At 43.7% G+C, this 12367-nt stretch overlaps 1 protein-coding gene across 2 annotated transcripts; it reads left to right on the top strand.

Moving 5' to 3' along the window:
- Positions 1-2108: 2108 nt before the first annotated feature.
- Positions 2109-8923, top strand: LOC138823547 (M-phase phosphoprotein 6). 2 transcript variants are annotated; one of them, XM_070016935.1, is made up of 5 exons: positions 2109-2184; positions 4403-4515; positions 6479-6569; positions 7628-7725; positions 8343-8923. In XM_070016935.1, exons 1-5 carry the CDS (start codon positions 2134-2136, stop codon positions 8473-8475), a joined length of 486 nt encoding a protein of 161 aa, XP_069873036.1. In that variant the 5' UTR covers positions 2109-2133; the 3' UTR covers positions 8476-8923. The 2 variants fall into 2 exon arrangements, with proteins under 2 accessions (XP_069873036.1, XP_069873037.1); XM_070016936.1 differs by lacking the exon at positions 2109-2184 and adding an exon at positions 2249-2419.
- The last annotated feature ends 3444 nt before the right edge of the window (positions 8924-12367 follow it).

Here is a 12367-nt window from a genome sequence, read left to right on the forward strand (position 1 = left end):
AAGACTTAGATCATCCTTAGAATCTACCTCAGTAAGCTTCTAGTTTCCTGGATGCAGACTGAATATTCTTCACCTCCCCTATCACAGCACTGCTTGAACAGTCCCAACAATATAAATTCAAAGACAGGAGCATTGTGGTTGCAAGGGATCAAAGAGTTACTGTATCTGTTTCACAAGAGGAACAGTGCAGTGGGCCACTGCCAATGTTGGTGGCACAACAGTTGAGATTGACTTGGAGGACTTTCTCTAGGCTTAACTCCATTTCAGACCTAGCTCCAGTGTCACACCATTCAAGGAGACTTATTTCCAGGCCAGGGTGGCCTGGAATCTTGCTGTACTGCCTACTCACGGGCTTCATACTTCATACAAGAACTTTGTCATATTCTCATTTCAGGAACTTTAGTCCAACTCTTCATAGATTAGGATTTTTCTCAATCTTTAAGCCTTATTAGCACTATTACCTGGCAAGGTTTATCCTGGACCACCGTACTTAATGTAGCACTAAAAGTCTTTCTATCACATCTTTTTCTCTCTTACTTGGTACTCACCAGTTATTTGGGTTTAGTTGTTTTGTTTTGATGTACTGGACATTAGAGAGGATGGTGATGTTTTTATGCATATTGTATTCTACTATGTCACAGTTTCTGTTTCTGAATGAATTTCTGTAACCAGTTTAGAAGATTTTATTTATTCCACAAAGTGTCCATTTTTAGCATCCAGAAGATTCTTTTCCTCCCCTGGATCTAGTACATGACAGCAATACTGTTCTTTGCTTTGTTTGGGTTTTGTGCTGGTCCAGGGCTTGAACTCAGAGCCTTGACATTGTCCCTAAGCTTCTTTTGCTCCAGCCTAGTGCTCTACCACTGGAGCCACAGTTCTACTTCTGGCTTTATTTTTGGTTGTTTATTGGAAAAGTTTCACTGGACTTCCCTGCTGGGATGGCTTCGAATCTTGATCCTCAAATCTCAGCCTTCTGAGTAGCTAGAATTACAGCAATGAGCCACCGGCACCCAGCAGTTTGGAAGACGTAAGGTACCTTAAGTCAAAACAAGCAGTAAATGCTAAAACTGGAAATGCATTAGGTTGAGTGTTTTCCAAAATGCAGGGCTGCAAATGCTTTTAAAAAGAAAATGTACCAGGCATAATCGTAGCTACTCAGGCTCTGAGCATCACAGTTTGAAGCCAGCCGGGGCAGGAAAGTCGGTGGCACGTATCTCCAATTCACCACCAGAAGGCCAGCTGTGGAGCTGAGGCTCAGGTGAATTCATGAGATTTATGAGTGAACGAATGGCCTAGCATTGAGCAAAGAAGTTACAGGGAAAGCACTCGGGCCTTGAGTTCAAGTCCAACTACTGACAAATGGGGGGGGGGGGGTCGTTTTTTAAGTGGTTGGAGAGTACTGAACAGGGCAACCTTAAAGCCGCTCTCTGTCCAGTGCTCTCTCAGTCTAGATTAAATCTTCTGGAGATGTTGGGGCTCTGAAGCCTTTCCCTGCTTGGAATAGTCTCGTTCCACAGAGTGAGCCCTGCTGAGACCCGAGGCGGTGTCCGGCGTCCGGCTGAGGCCGCACGCGTCCGGCGTCCGGGCCCTGCTGAGACCCGAGGCGGCGTCCGGTGTCCGGGCCCTACTGAGGCCGCACGCGTCCGGCGTCCGGGCCCGCCTGAGGCCCGGCTCAGGCCGCACGCGTCCGGCGTCCAGCGAGGCCCGGCTCAGGCCGCACGCGTCCGGCGTCCAGCGAGGCCCGGCTCAGGCCGCACGCGTCCGGCGTCCAGCGAGGCCCGGCTCAGGCCGCACGCGTCCGGGCCGCGTCTCCCGCGCCGCGCCCGGGCAGCTCGACGGGCTGTCCCACGGAACAGAGCGTTCCTGAGGACGGAGTCCGCTTTCCCAGTGTTTAAAAACCACACCTCCTCACCGTCCTCACCCGGGTCCGCAGCGGACGCGCTGGTCCGAGTTCTGCGAGGCGAACGCTCCCCAGGCAGAGACAGGACGCGCGCCGAGAGCGCGAGCCGCTCGAGCATGGGGGCGGGGCGGGCGGGGCGACGCGCGTGACGTAGGACGCAGGGCGTGTTTCCGGCGAGCGCGCGCGGTAGCACGCATGCGCGCCAGGGTTTCGTGGCCGGATCTAGAGCCAGCATGGCGTCTGAACGCAAGACCAAGTTGTCCAAGAACCTGCTGCGCATGAAGGTGCGGGGGTTCTGGGGAGCTGGGCGGGGCGGCAGAGCCCCGGATCTCCCGACCTGTCTGGGGCCGAGGCGGCGGGCAAACTTGGAGCTGTGGAGGGCGTTCGTCCGCTCATTCATTCATAAATCTCGTGAGGCCGCGGCGGGTCGGATAGGAGCTCGCTTACACACGAGCTTGCCCTGGTCGAAGCCGGGGCCCTGAGTGGGGCTTCTGTCAGGCACCGATCCATAAATAGGAGGTAAGAGGAAGGACGGCAGGGTGGCTTCCTAGATTTACCGAGAGAAGAGCGAGCCCAGCAGCCTGAGAGAGGAGACCTGGCAGCTTCCAGGAAACCAGAAGGCAGACAGCAAGCGGGGCTAGAGAAGCGGGCAGCGGGCACCCATGGCGAGGGATCTCAGAAAGGGTGGTTTTCCCTTTTTCCGTGTGTGTGTATGTGTGTGCGTGTGCGTGCGTGTGTGCGCGTGCATATGTGCATATGTACGTGCGTGTGTATGTGTGCGTGCCTGCCTGTGTGCGCGTGCATGTGTGCATGTGTACATGTGTGCGCGTGTGTACGTGTGCGTGCGCGTGCCTGCCGGTCCTGGGGTTTGAACTCAGGCCCTCGCTCCCTTAGCTTTTTCCCCCAAGGCTAGCACTCTACTCCTTGAGCCACACCTCTGCTTCCGGCCTTTTACTGGCTAATTGGAGATCAGAGTCTCCTGAGCTTTCCTGCCCCGATGGGCTTTGAACCATGATCCTCAGATCTCAGTAGCTAGGAAGACAGCCGTGAGCCGCCCCTTTCCTCCCCCCAATCTAGTTCACATGATACAAACCCCTGAGATGCTTCCGTTTATTCTGGACAGAGGAAGCAACTGAAACAAGTGGTGCCTAAAGTTACCCAGCTGATAAGGATGGCCTGGCCCTCGGGCTCCCAAGCCCTTGCTCTTAATGACTGCACTACTGTCTGTCGCTGACCACAACCCATTGAAAATGCAGAGTTATACAGGTGCCTTTGACATACCTAACCTACCAAATATGTAGGAGCAGGGTGCACTGTGTGCCTTAGACGTTGGGTGGCAGTCTGGGAGCTGTGGCTTAGGCTAGATCACCACATAGTATACAGCATGTGGCTAGCCCAGAAAAGATCAAAATTCAAAGTGCATGGCGAGGCCCATATGTACTTAAAGAGAGATGTAACCTCTCATGGTTAGACAGAATTTCCCAAGAAAAGAAGTTAATGTTTTGAAAATTAACGAGGAGACATTCCATGTGCAAGAATCAAATGGAGGGGCTGGGAAGGTGGCTCAGTGGTAGAGCGCTTGTCTTGCATGCATGAGGCCCTGGGTTCGATTCCTTAGTACCAGAAGTGGCACTGTGGCTCAAGTGGTAGAGCGCTAGCCTTGAGCTAAGGAGCTGAGGGACAGTGCCCAGGCCCAGAGTTCAGGCCCCACAACCGGACCCAAAAAAAAAGAATCAAATGGAGTTGAGCTATGATGTAACGGATGAAGAGGATAATTCATATCCAGTTGGTTTTCTATCCTTACCATAAGTATTACATAGATCTATACAGGTATTTATATGCCATTTAAAAAAAATAGGGGGAGGCTGGGAAGGTGGCTCAGTGGTAGAGCACTTGCCTTGCATACATAAGGCCCTGGGCCCGATTCCTTAGTGCCACATAAGCAGAAAAAAAAGGACATGGCACTGTGGCTCAAGTGGTAGAGCACTCGCCTTGAGCTGAAGAGCTGAGGGACAGCACCCAAGCCCAGAGTTCAGGCCCCACAACCAGACCCAAAAAAAAAAAAAAAAATGGGGGGGGGAGACGTTAGGAAGGTGGGGAGAAAAGGGATGATAGGGGAAAAACAAAAGAGGAGGTAACAATGCTCAATAGGAAATGTACTCATTACCTCACTCATGTAACTAACCCTCTGTACAGTATTTTTACAATAAAAATATATTTTAAAAAACGTGACACACCTATAATGCCAGCTACTCAGAAAACTGAAATGTAAGGATTGCAATTCCTGAAGCTAGCCCAAGCTAACAAATCCCACAGGAATATGAATGATAAGATGAAGCCTTTGCCTTTAGAACCATCCAAAAAAGAGTAAAGAAAGATGAAACAAGCCTAGATTTGTTTACATTCAGAAGAGCATTCTTTTTAAAACTCTGAACCGGGTGCAGTCTAGGTACCAATACTGCAGGATGATCAAGAATGCTGACACTGATTTTGTTTTGACAGTTCATGCAAAGGGGACTGGACTCAGAAACTAAGAAACAACTAGAAGAGGAAGAAAAGAAGATCATTAGTGAAGAACACTGGTATTTGGATTTGCCAGAGCTTAAAGAGAAAGAGTAGGTTTATTAGAATTAATATTGATAATGATAAGGCAATCAGAGAAATCATTAGACCCACCACTCTAGTGGCATAAAAAAGCCTGATTAGTTTCTTGCTTTAGGCTTGCAAATAGTTTTCTAAGAACTGTTAAACCAGTAAACTTTATACATGGACTTATATTAAGAAGATCAGGCCGGGCGCTGGTGGCTCACGCCTGTAATCCTAGCTACTCAGGAGGCTGAGGCGGTTCAAAGCCAGCCCAGGCAGGAAAGTCCATGAGACACTTATCTCCAGTAAACCATCAGAAAACCAGAAGTGGCACTGTAGCTCAAGTGGTAGCATGCTAGCCTTGAGCTGAAGAGCTGAGGGACAGCGCCCAGGCCCATAGTTCAAGCCCCACAACGGACAAAAAAAAAAGAAGATCCGTGTGTACATTAGGCCTCACTGTTTCAGCATACGTGGCAGTTCTGCCAACCATGGTGGTGCACAACCTATACAGTCCTGTCACTCAGGAGGCCGAGGCCAAGCCTGGACTACATAGTAGGTTCTAAGTTAACCTCCAATGTATGGCAAGACCTTGTCTACAAAGAAAAAAAAACAAGCATGTGACAAGAATTTAAGTAAATTATGTATCATAGAGCTCACTAAGGTAAGAAACCATCAGGAAAAACAGACAAATAGCTTCCCAAAGGACTTAGATAAATGGATGAGATGAATTCATCACTATTCAGAACCATTTCTCAAGTACCAGCTGAGCTGGGAGGTGGACGGGAAACTGTTTTATCTTGACTTCAGCATTGATTAGCTGGGTGGCTCTTGGACACACTACTTTCTCTTAAGATTCAGTTCCTCAAGTACAAAAATGGACAGCATGATTGTGAGCAGCTCTTGGGATGGCTATAAGCATTCGTTAAAGGATGTTAAGTGCTTAGCCAGGAACACACTAGAGATTCAATAAATGCTTGCTGGATAAATTGTATTAAAAGTAATAGCAGTTTAAGAACCAAAAGAGCTCAGTCACAGCCTTTTTCTCTACTCTGTTTTTTGTTGTTGTTTTTCAAAAACTTCTAATTAACATACATTGTGTACAGTAAAGCATGAACTTCCTATTTTATTTTCATCGTGAATTTTTGGGTTTTGTCAAAGGCTTTTTTCTGTATCTCTTGAGATATGACTTAACCTTGGTTTTGTTTACATTAGGTTTAGCAGTTTTCATCTGTTGAACCATGTTTATATATAGAGAGAGATATAGATACAGTTATTTCACTTAATATAGTTTTTTCCAGATGTATTCATTTTGTTGCGGATGATGTAATAACTGTTCTTCCTAATGGATAAATAAATTTCCATTGTGTATATTTACCACGTTTTCTTGATCCATTGTTTCATTGAGCTGTCAGCAGCAGTATTTTACAGGAGTAGTTCTGGAGAATGATTTGGGTTTGGGTCTGGCTACCTCTCCACCCAACTTTTCCCCATATTCCAGTTCTGTTCACCCAGCTTTCCCAGCATTCTCATAGCAGACTCCTCTGCCCAAGTTATTGGTGTTTAGAGCTAAGAGTTCTGACAGTACATGTGAAAGTTGCCCAGACCTCTGGCATTCCCCTGCTACTTAGAATCCCACGCCCGCTTTTGGGATATTTAATAAAATAAATAAATAAATTAAAAAAAAAACACTAAAAAGCAAAAAACAAAAAAAAAAAACTCCATGGTGAGTAAAAGACAAATTGCTTCAAGGGAACCTTTTAGGGTCTAAATTCATATAATCATATCCAGGAGAGGCAGCCCCTGTGGCTGACCTCTCGTCTTCTGATGCCTTTGCTTGCCAAATTAATCATATTTTATTTCTAACTCTGAATTAGAAACCCTGTATTTTTACTAGAGTCTGCTGACAGTCATCTGATTGGTTTTTCCATTCAGTCTTGACTTACTCAGCCATAAGTAGACACACTATTAACACAGGTTTATTATCCTGTTTAGGAGTTTCATAATAGAAGAGCAGAGTTTCTTGTCATGTGAAGATCTTCTCTATGGAAGAATGTCATTCAGAGGATTCAATCCTGAAGTTGAGGTATTAAATATAAATGTTTCAAATGTAAAAATTTTCCACTTAAATTTTTTTCAGCCAGTAATTGAGCGCAAATTTCTCCCTCCCAGGTATCATTGCTCCTCATTATATAGAAAATAACAAGTCTTGAAATATTGCCATAGCTATTTAAAGAAATTGCAGGCATTGCAGTCTAGTTTTACAGAAGAATTGAGCAGGTAATTTAATATAGCAGTATACAATCCCTGATAGTGCCACTGAGTTAGAATTGCAACCTGTGCCTTTTATAGGAATGTCAAGATTTTATTCATATGATGCTGTTATGAAAAGTTCTTTTCTGGAATTTATAAATGTATCTTTTCTAATGGAAAAACGTTACTTAAAAATTGTATAATTTGACTTGTAAATGAACAGGCTTTTATCCAAGGTTGTAAATAGAATTTTAAGTGAGTCCTTTTTGAAAACCTATTTGAAAAATGAATATTCACCTTGTAACTGAACTGTTTGAATTTCCTGCCTTGGGTTTATAGAAAAGCAGTTCTTTATTTATCACCTGTTACATATGTCTCAGATTGATTGGCATTTTAGATAGACATATTTGATTGAAGTCTTGTTTTGTGGCTATCACTTGAGCTAGGGTTTATCACCCTTGGTAGTACAGCCTTTGGGTCTAGCTCATTCTTTGAGACTGGTTGTCCTGAGCAGATAAATGCTCAGGCTGGTCAGCAGCATCCCTGGTCTCCGCCTTTGCCCACTAAAAGCCAATAGTGCACACACAGTCCTTTCATGGCTGTAACAACCAAAATGGTCTCGGCATTGCTAACTATCCCCTGGAGGGCACAGCCATCCCTAGCTGGGAACCATTTCTCCAGGAAGCCTCTAGAGAACTGTAGCTAACTAGGTCTGTCGGGGCATTGTCCTATTCTGATTTGGAGCTGCACTCTGTTAGCACTGTGGTATAAAATATTACAGGGAATACCTTAGACATTTTGACAAACGTTTTGCCTTTAAATAAGTTTGACAGCAGCTTTTTTCAGGAAGCCTTCTCTAACCCTCATGGCTGGCACTGGTGTGTTTTTCAGAAATTAATGCTTCAGATGAATGCAAAGAACAAAGCAGATGAGGAAGAGGAAGAGGAAACAGTCGAGCTTGATGTGTCGGATGAAGAAATGGCCAGAAGGTAAGTGTTGCTTTGGTTCTGCTTTATAACGTGGTATGGCAGCCGTTGGCTCTCCTCTCTTCTTCCCTGACCCACTGTTTATACTAAAGCATTAAAACCAGTGCCCAGCGGGAATGAAACTAAGGTCTGCTTTCAATGGTCTCAGCTGCCAGCCTGCCTAGGCATGCAAGCAGACCTTACGGTCTGACGGCTCTTTTTTTGGCCAGTCCTGGGGCTTGAACTCTGGGCCTGGGCACTATCCCTCAGCTCTTCACCCCAAGGTGAGTGTTCTACCACAGCTCCCTTTCCAGTTTTTTTGGTGGTTAATTGGAGATAAGAGTTTCACAGACTTTACTGCCCAGGCTGGCTTTGAACCACGATCTGAGGGCTCTTGTTTAGAGCTTCATCCACACGCTCCAAAAGGAACTTGTCAATTTAAGCAAGGAAAGGCAAAAACAAAACCAGCAAAAAAAAATTTAATCATCCTAGCAAATTTCATAAATGTTTAGATCAAATGGTTTCTTTCAAACTACTTTTATATTTCTTATTTTTGTTGCATTTGGTTTCATATTCCTGACAAGACCTGATTCCTACTTTTTGGGTTGAAATTAAACTTGGGCTGTTTCTCATCTTTACAGATATGAAACTTTGGTGGGGACAATTGGAAAAAAATTTGCTAAGAAGCGGGATCGTGCCAATTTTGAAGAAGATGAAAATGGAAACATAAAACCAAGAAAAGCAAAGAAGATGTTCTTAAAGCCCCAAGACTAAACTAAATGCTTTAAAGTAGGGTCCCGGGATGCTGTAGAAGCAGCATATTTTGGAACTCAACCAATATTCTATAGTTCATATTGTAATGTGTTTATTTGTAAAGAAATGTATAATTTCTGAGACATGCTGTTTTTGAAACAGATGTGTGATGGGTGTTATACATCCTTTTCTAGTGGTTTTTATCAGTAGTGAAATTTCAGCCCTTGATCTTTAAGTGTACATACATACAAAACGTTGCTTTCCTAAAGATTTTTTACCTTTTTATATATATGTATAGTTCTTCTGTCACTATCTCAGATTGACTCATATAATTGAAAGTAAAGTTTACATTTTACTCTTAAATTAATAATCATGTCAAGCCAGTTCATATATCCATTTAGGAACCAGATGTCATGAGAATTTGTTATATGTAAATTTATATAATAAACATGCCTCCTCTCCAGTTTGACGTATGTGCATGGTGTCAGGTTATTGTGCAGTCACAGCAGTATTTTTTTGTTCCTGTGAAGCATTTAATGTCTTTAAGTATTCTGGGCTTGGAAGTTGGCTCAGTGGTAGAGCGCTTGCCTTGCATGCATGAGGCCCTGGCTTCGATTCCTCAGCACCACATAAGCAGGAAAAAAAGCCGGAAGTGACGTTGTGGCTCAAGTGGTAGAGTGCTAGCCTTGAGCTGAAGAACTGAGGGACAGCACTCAGGCCCAGAGTTCAGGCCCCACAACTGAACCAAATAAAAAATAAATAAATATTATGTAATAACCATCTTTTTTCAGGTACTTTTTCATTTTTCTCATACTTGCAAATAATAATTTTAGTCGAATTCAGTAATGTAACTTTTATGCAAATAGTAACTTGTAAAAACCAGCCATCAATTTGGAATATGTATCTAGAATTATGTATTAGGTTGAGCCATAAAATATTTCCCTTTTTGGGTCAAAAGCAGTGGTCACTTTCTTGTGGTAACAGGCTGATAGAACGTAGCATCAACTAGATGATCGTCCACTTTGAACTCTAAATGCCAAGTTCAGAAACATATGAAATAGTATGCATGTCTGGCTGGCAATACCTATTTAGTACTTCTGAGAATTAACCAATTTCATTTTGTCCATATGTTTTCTCTCCTCGAATCTAGATTTGGGTGGCTCTGTGACTCAGCTTTCCACAAGTTATGGAAAATGTGAATTTTAAGAATCTGGCTGTTTCATTGCAAGGATGAGAACCACACTTTCTTTTCTTTCCCTCTTGGAGAAAGGCAGCTGGAAGTTCTCCATACCTCCTAGTACCACAATCCATGAGTCCTTGGACTTACTCTTGGTTGTCCCCAATCACCCAGGAGCAGTGGGTATAGCAGGATGGTGGAATGGTCTGTTGAAGACTCCGGGCGAGGGCAGAGTACAGCACTCCACCTGATTAAATCAAACTGGGGCTTTGAATTAGGGATCACTGCCTGGGGCTGTGGCTCAGTCAGGATGAGTGGTCGGGAGTCAAGCAATGGTAGAGGGAGCACCTCTTACTGTAAATGGTGGTTTGCTCTTGTCTCCATTGACAGATTCGAGGAAGTGGTGTGCCACCACAAGACACGGGTTCCGCTGAGGCGGAAACCCGCCATCTTATTTTAGCACTAGATCAACAAGCAAAGGAGTTTATTTACTTGGTGATGTAAGTAATTCTGACAGCCAAGGGGGGTTTTGCTGTTGCTACAATATCTTGAACACAGGAGACTAAACAGAATTTTAGCACTTCCAATCCATAACAAATAACAGATTTTTAATGGAAAACAGTCACCTCAAAGGGGAGCAGTGTAGGCCCTTAGGCAGTGAAGTTCTGGGGTGCTCTACCAGATGTAAACTGGGAGGAGCTGAGAGAAGAGGAAACATGGACTGTGGAAGGGGTGGGGGTGGGAAAGTGGAATTTATTAAGCCTGTGAATGACCAGAAACAAGTTTCTGTAGCAGTTGTATGTTTTTAGGAATCAACTTTTTTTTTATTTGTCAATGTTCAGGTAGGTTCCAGGGCCAAATTTAGTTGTGATTAAGTCAAGAGATGACTCGTATCACCTTTCCAGAAATTGATAGGACGTCTGCTGGAACTTCATGTCTCTTTTTGGAAAGGGTGAGGGTATCTTTTTTGCAGAAAGAACATTTGCAATTAGGTAAAGAACATTTGCAATTAACTAAAGAGATGATTCTCTTGTTAGAGTTATCTTCATAATCACTTTGTATATGGATGCTGAATGGTCTGAGGGCTGGGCTTTAACAGATACTAAGCCATTCCTTCTCATGGTCTAACTTCACCCTCTACATTCTTAGGTATGGAGCAGGGAGATGTCTGTGCTAGGACTCAGGGTTTCAGAATCTGAGGGTGTTCAAGTGCCTTACAGGCAAGGGCCTGATCCTTGTATATCACCTTTGCACTTCCTGTACTGTAAATCATCTCTAGATTACTTAGGCTGGCAAACATAAACTTGATATGCACTGTTACATTGTTTAGAAATTAATGACAGTAATAAGTCAGCACGTTCAGGACAGATGCTCTTTGTGAATCTTTTTGATGGAGAACCACAGTTACAGCAGGGATCCAGCAGTATTCAGTTTTTAGTGATGGTCTGAGACAAAGCCAACTTCATTTCTCCTGTGTCAGCTGGGTCCTCTCAGATCTGCCAATAGAGAGGCCCAAAGAGAGGTGGCAAGGCTAGAGACAGGACTTTGTGCTTTATGCCTGTTTCCTCTTTGCTTCCTACCATAATGGTACTTCAGCCCTGCAAAGGCTAGTCTTCATTCCAGGGGTGACTCTTAATACACTTGGTAATACAGCCCCATAACAGCCCCTCAGAGATATCACCAGCACCTAGTTTCCATTCCCCAAGCATCTGTCCAGTGTCTTGATGCACAGTCTCCTCCATTCCTATGCACTAAGACTCCACCTCTTCTCTACGGGTGGCAGCTTTTGGCTGGTTTCTTTCTGTCCTCTTTTGCCTTTTTAGTTCTTTAGTGCCCAACAATTCCTTCTATTGAATTTCTCTGTGAAAGAATAATGGGAAGCTAAAACAATGCCAAGGAGCTCTGTTGATTAAGCTGAAATTGCTTGAGGAACTGATACTTCAGAAAGGGCCATTTTAGCTGTCTTTTCTACGTGCAGCCAGCCATGAACATCCTTTTTTGACAAAGTAGGAGGGAAGGTCATTCACATACCAAGGCTGGAAAATAACCTTGACTATCAGAGAGTGGTAATTAGGACTATCGTGAGCATTAATAAACCAAAGTAAACCTCATCTTTCACAAGCTTTTTTCCCTCCACATTAATCTCTGAATAACATCCTTAGAATTTATTACCAAGCCACATCTTCAAATGTATTGTCTTTGTCTAACAGATGTATTACATCATGCTCTAGTCATTTCTTCACACTTCACTCATGGGAACTGCTCTAATACATGTAAAATTAATGGAACTATCTGGCTAAATTTTGACCGATAGAGACTTATTCTAAAGTATTACCTGTGAGATTATGGGCTTGTTGGACTTTAAATTTTAATTTCTCAAGTTTGCATTCAATTGTATAACTGTTGACATAGCACCCAACTTCAGCTTCCTGGAAGTTGCCTTGTGGAACCAGCAGTTAGTGTAACACTTCTAGAAAATTCTGCACCAACACATTAATGCTTATTGACTGGATTTCCAGGTTATCAAGTCTGTTCCATAGTTGTCAGGACACTATCCTGTGAGAAGGGGACTGTAGCTTATGTTTTGTTCATTTGCTCCTGACCTATGTTAAAGTTGTTGGTAAATGAGTTTTATTTTTCTTTTGGTCCAGGGTTGTACTTAACTTCCAACTGCTAGGATTATTGGTGTCTGTCATAATGCCTTACATAAATATTTCTTTTGTGAATGAATAAACA

The sequence above is a fragment of the Dipodomys merriami genome, unplaced genomic scaffold, assembly GCF_024711535.1.
Source record: "Dipodomys merriami isolate MVZ:Mamm:240054 unplaced genomic scaffold, mDipMer1.0.p SCAF_120, whole genome shotgun sequence".
In the NCBI taxonomy this organism is placed as follows: Eukaryota; Metazoa; Chordata; class Mammalia; order Rodentia; family Heteromyidae; genus Dipodomys; species Dipodomys merriami.